The sequence below is a fragment of the Phasianus colchicus genome, unplaced genomic scaffold, assembly GCF_987193195.1.
Source record: "Phasianus colchicus unplaced genomic scaffold, bPhaCol1.hap1.1 HAP1_SCAFFOLD_73, whole genome shotgun sequence".
NCBI lineage: Eukaryota > Metazoa > Chordata > Aves > Galliformes > Phasianidae > Phasianus > Phasianus colchicus.
The window spans coordinates 242,122-255,268 of NW_028325246.1; the positions used below are offsets into that span (position 1 = coordinate 242,122).

General features: G+C 44.1%; 1 protein-coding gene across 14 annotated transcripts in view; it reads right to left on the reverse strand.

Moving 5' to 3' along the window:
• Nucleotides 1-564: 564 nt before the first annotated feature.
• LOC149911638 (RANBP2-like and GRIP domain-containing protein 8) overlaps nucleotides 565-13,147 on the reverse strand; it is a 58,646-nt gene continuing 46,063 nt past the window's right edge. For 12 of the 14 annotated variants that reach the window (XM_090133524.1, XM_090133521.1, XM_090133522.1 and 9 more), the window contains 5 exons: nucleotides 4,101-4,279; nucleotides 2,117-2,200; nucleotides 1,879-1,989; nucleotides 1,592-1,786; nucleotides 565-1,133 (listed from right to left, as the gene is read on the reverse strand). In XM_090133524.1, coding sequence (XP_089989650.1) covers nucleotides 1,026-1,133; nucleotides 1,592-1,786; nucleotides 1,879-1,989; nucleotides 2,117-2,200; nucleotides 4,101-4,279 — 677 coding nt within the window. In that variant the 3' untranslated portion in view covers nucleotides 565-1,025. The remainder of the gene's footprint in view (nucleotides 1,134-1,591; nucleotides 1,787-1,878; nucleotides 1,990-2,116; nucleotides 2,201-4,100; nucleotides 4,280-13,147) is intronic. The other 2 variants (XM_090133529.1, XM_090133530.1) reach the window with 2 other exon arrangements.

Consider the following 13,147-nt stretch of genomic DNA (forward strand, 5'->3'; position numbering starts at 1 on the left):
CAGACCTAAGATGCAATGACCACTTAAAAATAGTGGAAGCTGGTTTTCTCTTTACAACCATCTCCTTTCCTCGGGGCTGAGCTCTGGGCCCGAGGCACGTTCTCCTGCTGCCCTCTCCTCCTCCCCACTCCCAGCTCTGCTCTTCACACCATCCCACCCACACCTCAACTCTTCGTGCCTAAACGGGAGGCTGATGTGCAGGCCATGGCTGCCTGCGTGCAGCTGGGCTTCCCAGGGCAAACAGCAACCCTCAGTACAGCCCAAGGCTGAAAAAGCCATCAGGAAAGAGGCGAGCTCAAGGGGCTGAGTGCAGGGACACCTTTCTTCCTCCCGGGCTGCTTCTCCTCCTTTGTGCTTTTGCTAGCAGTCCTTGGAGAGCAAGGGGATGCTCACAGCCTATTGCTAGCAGTTACAGTTGGGCTGAAAAGCCACCCATTGGGAAGACCAACAAGGAAATGGGGGAAAACCAGCAGAATTTCAGGGGAGAGCCAACCGGTTCATCGCCCCGCAATTGCCAGCCCAAGCAAGGGACCTTTTGACCAGCTACGGAAACAGGCAGCACAATTTTTAAAAAGTTGATTTCGTTTTTATTCAATACAAAAGGATTTGGGTTGTATTTCTCAACACAGCCCAAAATGAAACCCCAGTATCCAGGATTTCTGCTTAGCAGTGAGTCATTCAGCCTCCAGTCAGACACAAGGAGAAGCCTGACATCACCTCTTCTCTCTCCAGGCCCGGCTAGCTGTATTTCAATCTCATACTAGACCGGCTCTGGCCCTGAAGAGACGCATCCTGAAAGAACACAGCGTCTCCATCTCTTGCCATAGATGAAGTCCTGCCTCTGGCAAGTCCTCTTGGCTTGGAACGCAGCACAAGCCCTTCCCTCCCAGTTGCCTTAGTTCCTCTGCACTGTCCGTGACAGGGAGAGCACGGCCATGCCAGAAAACCAGACGACTCAGTCAGCTGCTTTTGGTGCCACCTCTGAGGAACCATTCCAGATGATTCTAGTGTCCTCGGTCAAGCCCTTATCGGTTCTTTTTGCTTTCCTTCTTGGCTTTCTTCCTCAGCTGAGCAGCACTTGCCTTGGGTTTTTTCACTGTCTCCCAAGTCTTAGTCCCAAGACCGTGTGAGTCCTACAAGAATCAATTCAGAAACGGTCAGGGAACCTTCACAGCTAACAACTGGCTGACAGCTCGCTTTGGGAGCTCAAGTCATCCTCCTGGGCAGCTTTGGCTGCCAGTACTGGAAACCGCCTTCCTGACATTAGGGCACACTAGAAACTCCACTTCTATCTCAATCCCAAAAGACCCACACAAACTAGAATCCAAAGCCATCTTCTGCAAGGCAGCACCTGCACAGGGGTTGGACACTGCCTGGCAGTGCACAGAGCACAGCAGCAGCAGCAGGATAAGATGAGCTTGCACCTCAAGGCTTCTTGCGTGCATCAGGTACAGCACGCACATCGAAGGAGGGACAGAACTATACCACTTTCAGCAGTGCCGGGACACACTACCGTAGGCAACAGCTACAAATTGTTCCCTCCCTGCCTATTGTCTGTGCCTTTCTATCAGCCTCAGAGAGCATGACTTACTGGCTTATGGCACCTGGAAATTGGCATGATTACAACTGACGCACAGAGAAGCTGCAAAGTGGCTCCGCAGAAGAGATCGTGGTGCAGCACATTCTCCACCAGCGTGGGCTCAGGGATCTCAGCTGGGGAGAAATGCCCTTCAGGAGCCACAGAGCAGACAGCCTGCTGCTCTCCCACTCTCAAGGAGGCTGCTTTCTACAAGAGGGTAAAAAGAGTCATCATTCTCACATGCACATTGGTGTTACAGGCTGACTTAGCTGTTCTGAAGATATCCTTGGTCTACTGACCCAATAACAAAGAAGGGCATGAAACGCAGCTGCATCGTCTTTTACCACCTGCCGAGGAAAAGATTCCTCCAACTTGAGCATTGCTCCACTTGCAAGTGAGGGGAGCAGGAGCTGAAGAGGATAGGTGGACATGAAATAAGGGAAAAGCTTAACAGAAAGCAGATCTGTTGCAGACAGTGCCACAAGCTGTGTTTGAACAGCACCACCTTAGCGCACGCTTACAGTAAGGCACACCTACCTGGCAAGGGTCACACAGGCACCTATTGCTCCCCTGAGTCCCAACTCCATTTCTCAGCCACTCAATACTCTCTTCCTCGATGTTCTGCAACAGAAAAGTCACAAGACGGAAATTCAATTCATCGCAGACGTCATCAAACCTCCCGTCTCAGTGCACTCGCACTCATTTCTCTGCATGGTAAATCAGGGGAGTGCTTACTGAGTGAGCGGCATGTACTGCCAATTGCTAGCAGCAATCTATGCCTAACTCTAAACTACTAACAGTAACCTATGCCTAACGCTAAAACTAAACTTAACACTAAAACTATGCTAACACTAACATCAACAACAAAACCCAGAAGGGGGACCTAACTCCTAAAAGGGGAAGATGGAACTGGAGGCCTGCAGAACCGCGGAGGAGCAACAAGGTGGAGGAGGAGCAGATGTTAAACAATGCCACCCAGCTAATGCTGGGGGTGGGGCCGCGCGGCGGGTAAGGAGCCCAGCGCCCGGACCAGCGATGGCGGAGCTGTGACCGCGCCGATGCGGGGCCTGGCACGGTGGTGTGGTGCCAGGCCAGCTGTGCCGCAGGCGGATCCACCTCCATGGGCTCCTCTGGAGGCAGATCCACCTCCATGGGCTCCCCATGGTCGGTCACAGCGGTGGTCTGGGTGTGATGGAACCGAGCTCTCTTCCTCCTCTCCCTCCTCCACTTGATGGTCACGGCGGGCCCCCTCCTCCTCTTCGGTTCTGGGGCCCCCAGCTCCCTCTTCCCATTTAAAACCACGCTATCCTCTTCTCTCGCTCTCTTCGTGCTGGACATGGCTGCCACCTGCCCAGCACTCTCGGAGACGAGTGCGCCGGGTGGGGCGGCAGCGACCAAGGTGACAGCTGTGACATGGGGAAGGTTCTGCAGTGGCACCTGTGCTGCTGCTGGGAGTGGCGTTCTGCATAGGACAAGGAGGGGGCTGGAGGACGGGGCACGGGACGGGAGCTAGAAGGCGCTCCCTGTGCCCAGCGGGCAGCCCTTCTCTCCGGCGAGCAAGAGGGCACAGGGGAGCCGAACCCGAGAAAAGGGCCCTTGGCCTCTTTCACCCTCTCCACACATCACACAGAAGCAGTTCATCATAAGGGCACTGAAGTTGTATTTTCTGAATATGCAGCATTTGGGACGCTGACTTACTCCTGTATTTGTATCAAATGTAACATGGAGAGAAATGCACAATAATTTGCCATTTCTAATGAAATAAAAATGGTAAAGCAACAACTGATGTTTTCAAAATTGCTTTCATGGTTATCCTGTAAGCATGGTAATCCAAGCCTCGACCACCTACTGCTTTAACTGCAGGCACAGTAAAGCAGGTAATAATTCAACTATTATACCACTTGCATTAAGAAGCTTTTGCTTTCCCTTTCTTACTCAGAGTACAGAAACATTTCTGTTTTTTTAAGAAAAAGTTAAGAATCTAAATAATATCTCTGAGGCAAGAGACCAATCATCTGACAAATTCCACATGGGTATGAAGTATCTCACTGCGCCCACATTGCTCTCAGGAGGTGCAATGTATGAACTATGAAATTTAAAGCCATATAGCAGATTATGTCCAACAGTAACTTTCCTTCTACTTATTTATACCAGTTTCTTACTACTTGACTTCTTTCTAATTTGAAGACAGCAAGTTGTCTCACTATTTAAAACCTCTGTTTCACTGACTTAGCAACTCGCAACAAGCATCAAAACTACTTAAAAATTAATTCCTTATTGATTAAACCACACACACACACACACACACACCTGAAGGTCTACTAGGCCAAATAGTTTAGAAAACCTTCACTTTAAAAGCTTTTGGGAATTTTTGTTATGCAGCAAAAGACAGATGTTACGTGTATTTTGGTATGCTTAAAATAAGAAAACAGAAAAGGCAGCAGAAAAATTCATTAAACTCATACCCAGGTGGAAGAGGACCTTGACAGTCTGCAATTAGTGCCTGAGTTGGAGGACTTACTGGCTGCACTTGTCTTGATACTGGAGGTGTGGTGAGTGCAGCAGTTGCAGGAGCTGTTGTTGCTGCTGTTCCCCCCTCAGGGCTCGGTTCTGAAGATGTATTTGCAGCTGCACCTGCCAGTGAACCTGCACTGGCCCCATCATTCTCTGTGGACGTGGATGGAGAACCATTTACACTTCCTACGATGCCAGACATGTCAGAAGAAAAAAAATAAATCTTTAATTGGTATTTCTCTCCTTATTGGTAACCTATTTCAGAATTTGTAAGTCACAAAAGTTGACGTGCAAAAGGTGGTGGTTTGAAGTAGTGCGCACATATAGCCACATTTTCTATTTCACACACACACACAGACACACACAAAAGGCAACTTTAGCTGCACTCTGTAAAAATGCTTCAACCCAAGAACTATCAGCTATCAGCTGCACAGCTTTGATATGACAAAGAAAAGTTATTCACCAAAGCAACTTGTCTGCATTTTCTAAACATTACATGATTATAAAGAAAAAGCTACTTGCTTGCATTGATGGATTTCCCATTTAATATTTGCAACAATTTAAGAGGCAGCATGCATAACATTTTCAAGAAGATATTTGACACAACGGGGAAAAATTAAGGCTGTGGAAGGGAGAATACATGCATTCTTTAAACGCTTTCAGATTTTTTTTCCCATGCAGGCCATTTGGTAGGCAGTATTAAGAACTATACACAAGTCTTATTACTAAACTACACTGCCTTTATCTTTTAAAATAATTACTGCAGCCTAGTTTTCCGTCCAGCCTCAGTATTTATCAATTGTGACAATAAGATCACCAAAACACATGGTAGTGTATGCAACACCTATCACTGTCTTAAAGCTTTGTAGATTCTGAATTATAAGATGGACTAAAAAACATATTTATTTTCACGCAATCAGTGTTTGAAGTGCTGCTGTTTCAAATAATTTAACCAGGACTGTAGAAACAAATCACTAGTCTTTCAAGCTCCAGTATTATCTACTTGAGGCAGTTCTGTAAGTCCTTCAGCAGATTTGTTCACGGGTCTCATTAAAGTTAACTGAATGCAACAGTAGCACTCACTCATGTTCTTTTGGCACCAGCTCCAACATATTTAGCAGTATCGCTGCAATCATCACTTACCTGTCGTGGAAACAGAAATTACTTATAAGAGGAACAACAATATTGAATGCAAGCTGTTAAAATAGAAGTTATATATCCAAGAATTTACCCTGAAAAAAACTGTAGTTAAAAACACGCATCGGAAAACGTTACGTTCATTTTAAGACTGTACAGAGAATCCACAGCTTTGAAGTGGATGTCTGGCCCTAGAATATGCACCAGCTACTGATGTGGGTCTGCGGGGTGTGGGTGGAGGTGGTCAGAAAGGCCTGCGAGGTCGAGAAGGTTTGCAGCTTCCATTGGTGAGTAGTGGGGAATCACTGCCATTAACAGTCTTGTTTTTATTTGAAGCAGCATCTTCAGAGCTTTCAAGGCCATCTGAGTGAGTCCTTTGTAGGAAAAGACAGTTAATCATGAAACCTTGCTCTGCAAAAAGGTGAAAAGCAGGCAGAAGACCCAAAGAACCTGAACCCAGGGAGAAGCAGATATGCTGAATTCAAGCCTAAGCTGTCAGGAGAACTGGAATCTAAAGAAGAGATGAAACTCTGGGAAGCGTAACACAGGACCTATTATGGCAAAAGAATATTACTTAGGCTGCAATCTGAGCTCTGCCTGGGCTCCTCAAAACTAGAGGAGAATGGTCTTCTGCAGATACTCCTTACTCTTCATCCCAATTAATATCTTGCACAACTGCAAAATGCCAATATGTTCCTTCTGCAAACATTACAATTTCTGTGAAATGTTTTTGGACGACTCATGATGAAAGCAATTCCTACTCCCTCATCCCTCAAACCTTTCCCACAAAAAAGCCTTCATAGAACATATCATAAGAGGAAAATTCTACTCATTCAATTTACCTCATGCCTGCCACGTGTGTAGTGGTTTCTTATTTGTTTCTTTTTGTTCTGAGCAAATCCTCTATGTAAGATGATGTTGAAGTTCACACCTTAAAGCAGAGCTTATATACTGCTGCTCGCTGGGGATATTACAAGACAAGAAGGGGATATTTTGAGACAAAGCACCTCATCGCTCATGTTTTTCTTCTGTAATCACTCATAGGCTCCTGTCCTTGCTTTAAAACGATCTGCTACTGCTATATCATAATTCCTCATTTACAACAGTACAACACATTACATTGTTCGTAATGCTGCCTTGTTACAAATGCCTAGACATAACAGCTCTATCAGGGCAGTTCACATGGAAACTAGTATCAAAACTATGCATTTTTAAAAACTCAAGTTTACCACAAAAGCATCCAAAACTGTTCTTTGGTTAAAAACAAGCAACACCATAAATGGCTGGATAGAATATCAGCAGTCTACAAAGCCAAAATGTGAATAATAAATGTGTGCAATGGTACGGTGAAGTACCTGACGTTCACATTTGTTGTCACGATGTTCTGCTAAACTTAATTATCTCTGGGAAAAAAACACAACAAGTGGAGCTTCTACTAAACTGAATCTTTTGGGAAAAGTAATATATGTATTACTTTTTGGAAATGTAATATATATCTATTTTAAATGTTTCCATCAATATTTTCTTTTCAAATGTGGAATCTTAACAATTGCCACATTTTGCCACATTTTGCCATCAGTACTTATTCATAGGCAGAATTTCAATAATGCTTCAGATTACATAGTGTGACAGTATTTTCTTGATTGAGCTAAAAGAAATGGGACAGATAAGAGTATTTTAAAATCTTCATTTAATCTTACTTAATATATTCTTCTTTGTTTTCTTCCGTCACAAGAATGTTGCTACCATTTGGCTTCAAATCATGGCTTTGGATTTCACCTAGAATTTCTTTAGCAACTGAGAAAAACATTTCCAAGCCACATTCTTCAATATCATTCTCTCTGCAAGGATGAAAATGTAATTATAAATAACCAGGTCCAGACTGTGCACGCAGTAGAAGAGATGGGTACGAAGAATATAAGGACTTTTCTTATCTGTTTAGAGCTCACGAATCAAGTTAAGGAAACGTTACACAATAACTGTGGTTTTGTAAGATTTACAGACTACACCTCACTGATGTGCATAAGCAAACTGTGCACTAGGTACAGTTGTATCCTTAAATTCATCTGTCACTGGGCTGACAAATTACCCACCGCCTCTAAGTGGAATGCCTATAGAATACAAAAACCTTTCAAGTAATGACATTGTTGTATGTTTCATTACCTGCTGCCTTGTGAAGTAATAGCAGATAAGAAGGAAAAGACTCAGAATGCTTAATGAATTATCTTCAACTCCAGTATATTTATGGGACTATCTTGTAAATCAAAATATTCCAAGCTCCTAAGTTAACAAAATAATACGTTCCTGAGAAAGAGGAATTTTCTCATTAGAAACTTCAAAATAAGAAGAACCTTCATTCAACAAACACTGCTCAGATTTCTGTTCTCTCTATATGGTTTAATAGCCAGAATAACAGGTGCAACATTGCAATTTCTATGTTGGTATGTGCTTCTCTATAGCAGTGATGCACATATGCAGGGGTGCTGTACTGGGGCAGGCAGGGACAAGGTTGCTGTTCCCACGGCAGCCACACGGCGCTGTGCTTTGCACTTGCTGCCAGAGCAGCACTGGTATCACAGCCATGTTTTGGCTCCTGCCAAGAGTGCTGGCACAGCATCAACTCTGCAGCCCCTGAGCCAGCAGGCTGGGCGTGGGCAAGAGGAGGGGGAAGGACATCAGCAGGGCACTGATCTAAACTGATTGAAGGGATATCGCATACCATACGATGCCACACACAGCATGAGGAGCTGGGGAAGGGCCACAACATGTACTGAGGCCTTGCTTTCCAAGGGGTGGCCAAACACTGCTTACTACTGAGAGAAGCTGTGGATTTCCCATCCCTGGGGGTCTCCAAGGCCAGGCTGGATGGCACCCTGGGCAAGCTGATCTAGTGGCTGGCAACCCTGCTGGCAGCAGTGGAGCTGGAACCAGGTGGACTTTGAGGTCCCTTCCAACCCAGGCCATTCTATGATGAGCAGAGGATAATTGTTTTCTCTCCTTGTATGGCCTTTGTTTGGTGTTTTTCTTTTTCCTCCTTTTCCTTTAAATTGTCCTTATCTCAACCTATGAGCATTTCGTTCATTTATTTTCCAACCACATTTTCTCTCCCCGTCTTCCTTTGAGGGGCAGTAACAGCATGGTGTGGTGGTGTTCTGTTGACAGCTGCTGTGAAACCACCACTTGATGAACATTTCCCCAACATAAAATGCAAATGCCCTTAACTATAAACATAGAAACATCATTACTGAAAACATCACCGTGATGTATTTAGTGCTGTGATGCAACAGTGCTTCTCAATTTGATCTCTCCAAAATACAATACAAAACCTCAGGAGAGCTGATGGATGGCAAAATAAAGTTACTTCTTCCTTTCAAATGAGACACCTGCTCTAACTGACTCAGCTTGAGCAGAGGGGCCTCACTAGATGAACTCTCAAGGTCTTTCCAAACAAAGTAATTCTGCAGATTTTCTCAAAAAGTGGGACCAGAAAGTGATTCAACATTATTGCAAAGCTTCCTGGGAATTTGCATCATTTGCTTTTTTGGTGATTAATAAAAAGGTATCCTCCCTGCCAGGTGTGATTTTTTTACCGCACATTTACAGTGATTTCCTTCAGCAGTGCTGGTAAGCAGGTCCAGCTACTGACCTCTGCATTTAGAGCTCAGTGCACACTGCTTAGAGGTCTGAAGGTTCTTCTCTGAAATGCTCAGGTACTTCCGTGTTTACTCAAAAGGGGCAAAGCCTTTCATGGACTCCAGATTAGAAGACTTCTGTATCAGTACAGATGCTGTAATTGACATGTAGTTTGTATTTTCTCTAGAGACAGCTTTCAGAAAAGTTCTTGCTACAGCCCTAAGTTTCCTCATTGCTTTTTTTTCTGAGGCAATGAGCTAGAAATTAAAAAAAAAAATTCAAACAGCCAAACTAGCCAAAAAGAAACCCCCTCAAAATACTAAGTGTAAATTAATAAAAGCATAGGTAGCCAGCAGAGTGGATAAATTTGAAACTAACACTTAGAGTGAAATGCAAAAGTTGTTTTTGACAAGTTCTGAGTTTTTTATTTCCCTACTTCCTATGTAAGCTTCTCCTGGTAGGACTGCTGGTCCTACTTGGAAACCTACTCAAACTTTTTGTACTTGAAAAGCTCACACAAACTATCACCTGAATGCTGTCTGGCAATGCTGCACACTTTGAAGTAAAGGTGAGGAGGAGGAAAAAGTAATCTGTAATGTCTACAAGTTCTCTTCCATGCCATTGACAAGCAGCTTAGTACTGGTATTCAGAAGGCTCTGTGCTCTCTTTTGATCCATTATAGTAACACATGCATCAAAAGAACTATACAGAGAATAAAAACAACACACTTCTGCACCAAAAGACCTTCAGGTTATCAGATGTTATTTAAAAAAAACCAAAACACTGTTTTGAAATGTGCAAATGATAGTGCTGAGCAAGTGTCCAGCTCACCTTTACTACACAGACAAATGCAAAGAGGTGACTATGTTTACAAAAGGTTATACTGCTCTTTCACTCTTAGACTCTCCACAGAACGTTAATGGAGTGACATTGTTCTTAAGGTAAATTTTGTTACAGATGGTACTTATTAGAATTTATTCACAAGTTCTTTGCCCCTCGATTAAAGACCAATTAGTGTAAATTTCTTTCCTGTAGCTTTCTCTCACTGTTGTATTTGCTTGATTTCTAAAATCCAGTAAGTCACAGGATAACAAGGATAAAGAAAAAAATACACACCTACTTGAGATTCTTTAATCTCAAGAATCAAGCCTTCGATCTTTTTTTCCCTTTCAGGTCTCAATTTCATGGCATCTTTACTCAAATGCCAACTACTGAAGTTTCCTAATGAAATGTTCACTTACTGCACCTTCTAGCAGCACATTACCCAGCTCAGAACATGCTACCTTTTCAAAACTGATCCAAAAGTCCTATTTCAACTTGTAAATATCTCAAAAGCTCTTTCACCCTTTCTTCCTTGCTTACAATAACAATCCCAAGATTAATCACCAGAGATGCACTACTTTTCGTCTTTCACATTTCTGCTTTTTAAAAATGCATTCATCTCCTAAGCTTTTTAAAAAACGCTTCATCATTCTTGAGTGAAATACGTTTTACCTCTCTAGACACTTAAACCAGCCTAAGTTTTCAGATTTTTAAAGAATTATTATTTATCATTATAGCAGTAGAAGTTTTAACTGACTATTTATCCCTTCTATTCCTCAGTCCCCAGTTCCTGCTTTTAAGTGTCAGGAAAAAAAAAAAAAAACACCACTTGTTATTAGAACAACTGGTGCATAACAAACCTGGAAGCTTGCTCTTACAAAATTAGTACCGAACTACAATGCTTTAAAACTAAATGCTGTTTAAAATTATTTCTACGGAATTTTTTTTTGAAGTTTCCAACACAGTTCTCGTCTTTGTGCAAAAAAACCCCCAAACATATATATATATATATTTATATTTATATTTATTTCATGGACACAGTGACACTTGGAGACAGAATTTCACATTTTTGCATGATCTTTAGATAAACAAGCATGGCTGTATGCTAACTGTTAGTTTTTGTTAGTCTCTGTTCAAATAACATTATTAAGGTGTCAGGGCATTAAGAATGACATACAGGTAACAGATTTCTTCAATTCAACTTCTCATGCCCACTACTAATATGTTTTAGTACAATACCTGTTGAAATGAGTCTTCAAATAATGTTTTTCTGTCAGATGGGCTCTAGGGAGACAAGAAGGGCAGTAAGGTGACAAAGTTGAAGGGACAGGCTACTTGGGGAGATTGCAAGGAAGTTGCTAAGGTATGCAGGGAGGAAGTTAGGACGGCAAAAGTCCAACTTGAACTCAGACTGGCCACCACAGTAAGAGAGTAAGAAATCCTCTTATAAATATATCAATGGTAAGAGAAGGACCAAGGAGAATTTCCATCCTTTACTTGATGCAGCGGGGAATGTGAGCACTGAGGATAAGCAGAAGTCTGAGGTCCTCAACGCCTTCTTTACACCTGCCTTTAAAAGGCAGATCAGTTATCATCAGGGCACTTTGTGCCCCGATCCCGAAGTCTGGGATGCTACGCAGAATACACCCCTGGTGATTCAGGTGGAGACAGTCAGAGAGCTCCTCCTCCATCTGGACTGTCACAAGCCCATGGGACCGGATGGGCTCCATCCTAGGGCGCTGAGGGAGCTGGTGAGGGTGATTGCTGAGCCACTCTCCACTATCTACCAGTGCACCTGGTTAACTGGACAGGTACCAGTACTTCTTGTGATTCCCATCTACAAGAAGGGCTGTAAGGAGGATCTGGGGAACTACAAGCCAGTCCCCAGTCACGGGAAAGTTATGGAGCAAATCATCTTGGGTGAGATCTCATGGTATGTGCGTGGCATCCAGGGGATCAGGCCCAACCAGCACAGGTTCATGAAAGGCAGGTCGTCCTTGTCAAACCTCATCTCCTTCTATGACTGGGTGACCAGCCTGGTAGATGAGGGAAAGGCTATTTATTGATGTAGTCTGCCTAGACTTCAGCAAAGCCTTTTCCATGGTCTCCCACAGTATTCTCCTGGGGAAACTGGCTGCCCATGGCCTGGACAGGTATAGCCTTCTTTGGCTAAGGAACTGCTAGAGGGCTGCACCCAAAGGGTAGTGGTTAATGGAGCTAAGTCCAGCTGGCAACTCCAGGGGGCGGTACTGGGGCCCATCTTGTTTGATATCTTTACTGACGACCTAGATGAAGGGATTGAGTGTACTCTCAGTATGTTTGCAGATGACTCCAAGTTGGGAGGTGGTGCTGACCTGCCTGAAGGCAGAGAGGCACTTCAGAGGGATCTAGATAAGCTGGATCGCTGGGCTGAGGTTCAACAAGGCCAAGTGCCAGGTCCTGCACTTTGGCCACAACAACCCCATGCAGTGCTATAGGCTTGGGGCTGAGCAGCTGGATGACTGTGAAGAGGAAGGGACCTGGGAGTACTGGTTGATGTCCGGCTGAACAGGAGCCAACAGTGTGCCCAGGTGGCCAAGAGGGCCAACAGCATCCTGGCCTGCATTAGAAATAGTGTGGCCAGCAGCGGGGAGGGAATCATCCCCCTGTACTCAGCTCTGGTGAGGCTGCATCTCAAGTACTGTGTCCAGTTTTGGGCCCTTCACTACAAAAAAGACACTGAGGCCTCAATGTCCAGAGAAGGGCAACAGAACTGACGAGGGGTCTGGAGCACAAATCTTATGTGGAGCGGCTCAGGGAGCTGGGATTGTTTAGTCCGGAGAAGAGGCGGCTCAGAGGAGACCTTACTGCACTCTACAATTTCCTGAAGGGAGGTTGTGATGATGAGGAGGGGTTTGGCCTCTTCTCCCAGGTGACAAACAGGACCCAAGAACGGCCACAAGTTGTACTGGAGGAGGTTTAGGTTAGACCTCTCTGAGGTTTTTCTCAGAGTGGTCAGGCACTGGAATGGCTGCCCAGGGAGGTGGTGGAGTTGCTGTCCCTGGCAGTGTTCAAGGGGCATCTGGATGAGGAGCTACAAGATGAGATTTAGTGCTTGTGGTGACAATGGTGATGGGAGGATGGTTGGACTAGATGATCTTGTAGGTCATTTCCAACCTTGTGATTCTATAATTCTATGCATCTACCAATTCAAACAATAATTAATTCCTTCCTTCTTCACAGATCTTAACAACTTGGTTTCCTCTTCCTCTCAACACTCTCTCTTCATCCAGATGCTAGCAAGTCCTCTTGGATGCTTTCAACTGCTCAGCAAAATGAAAAATCAGGGAAATTGTTCTCTACTCTGGGAGAGTTCCAAAGCTTTTTGACCAGGGGTAAAACTTGGGTACCTCACATTATTTTTTTCCAACTGTTGGAACTATCTTTTTTTATGTGCACATTACATATTTTCACATTTATCAA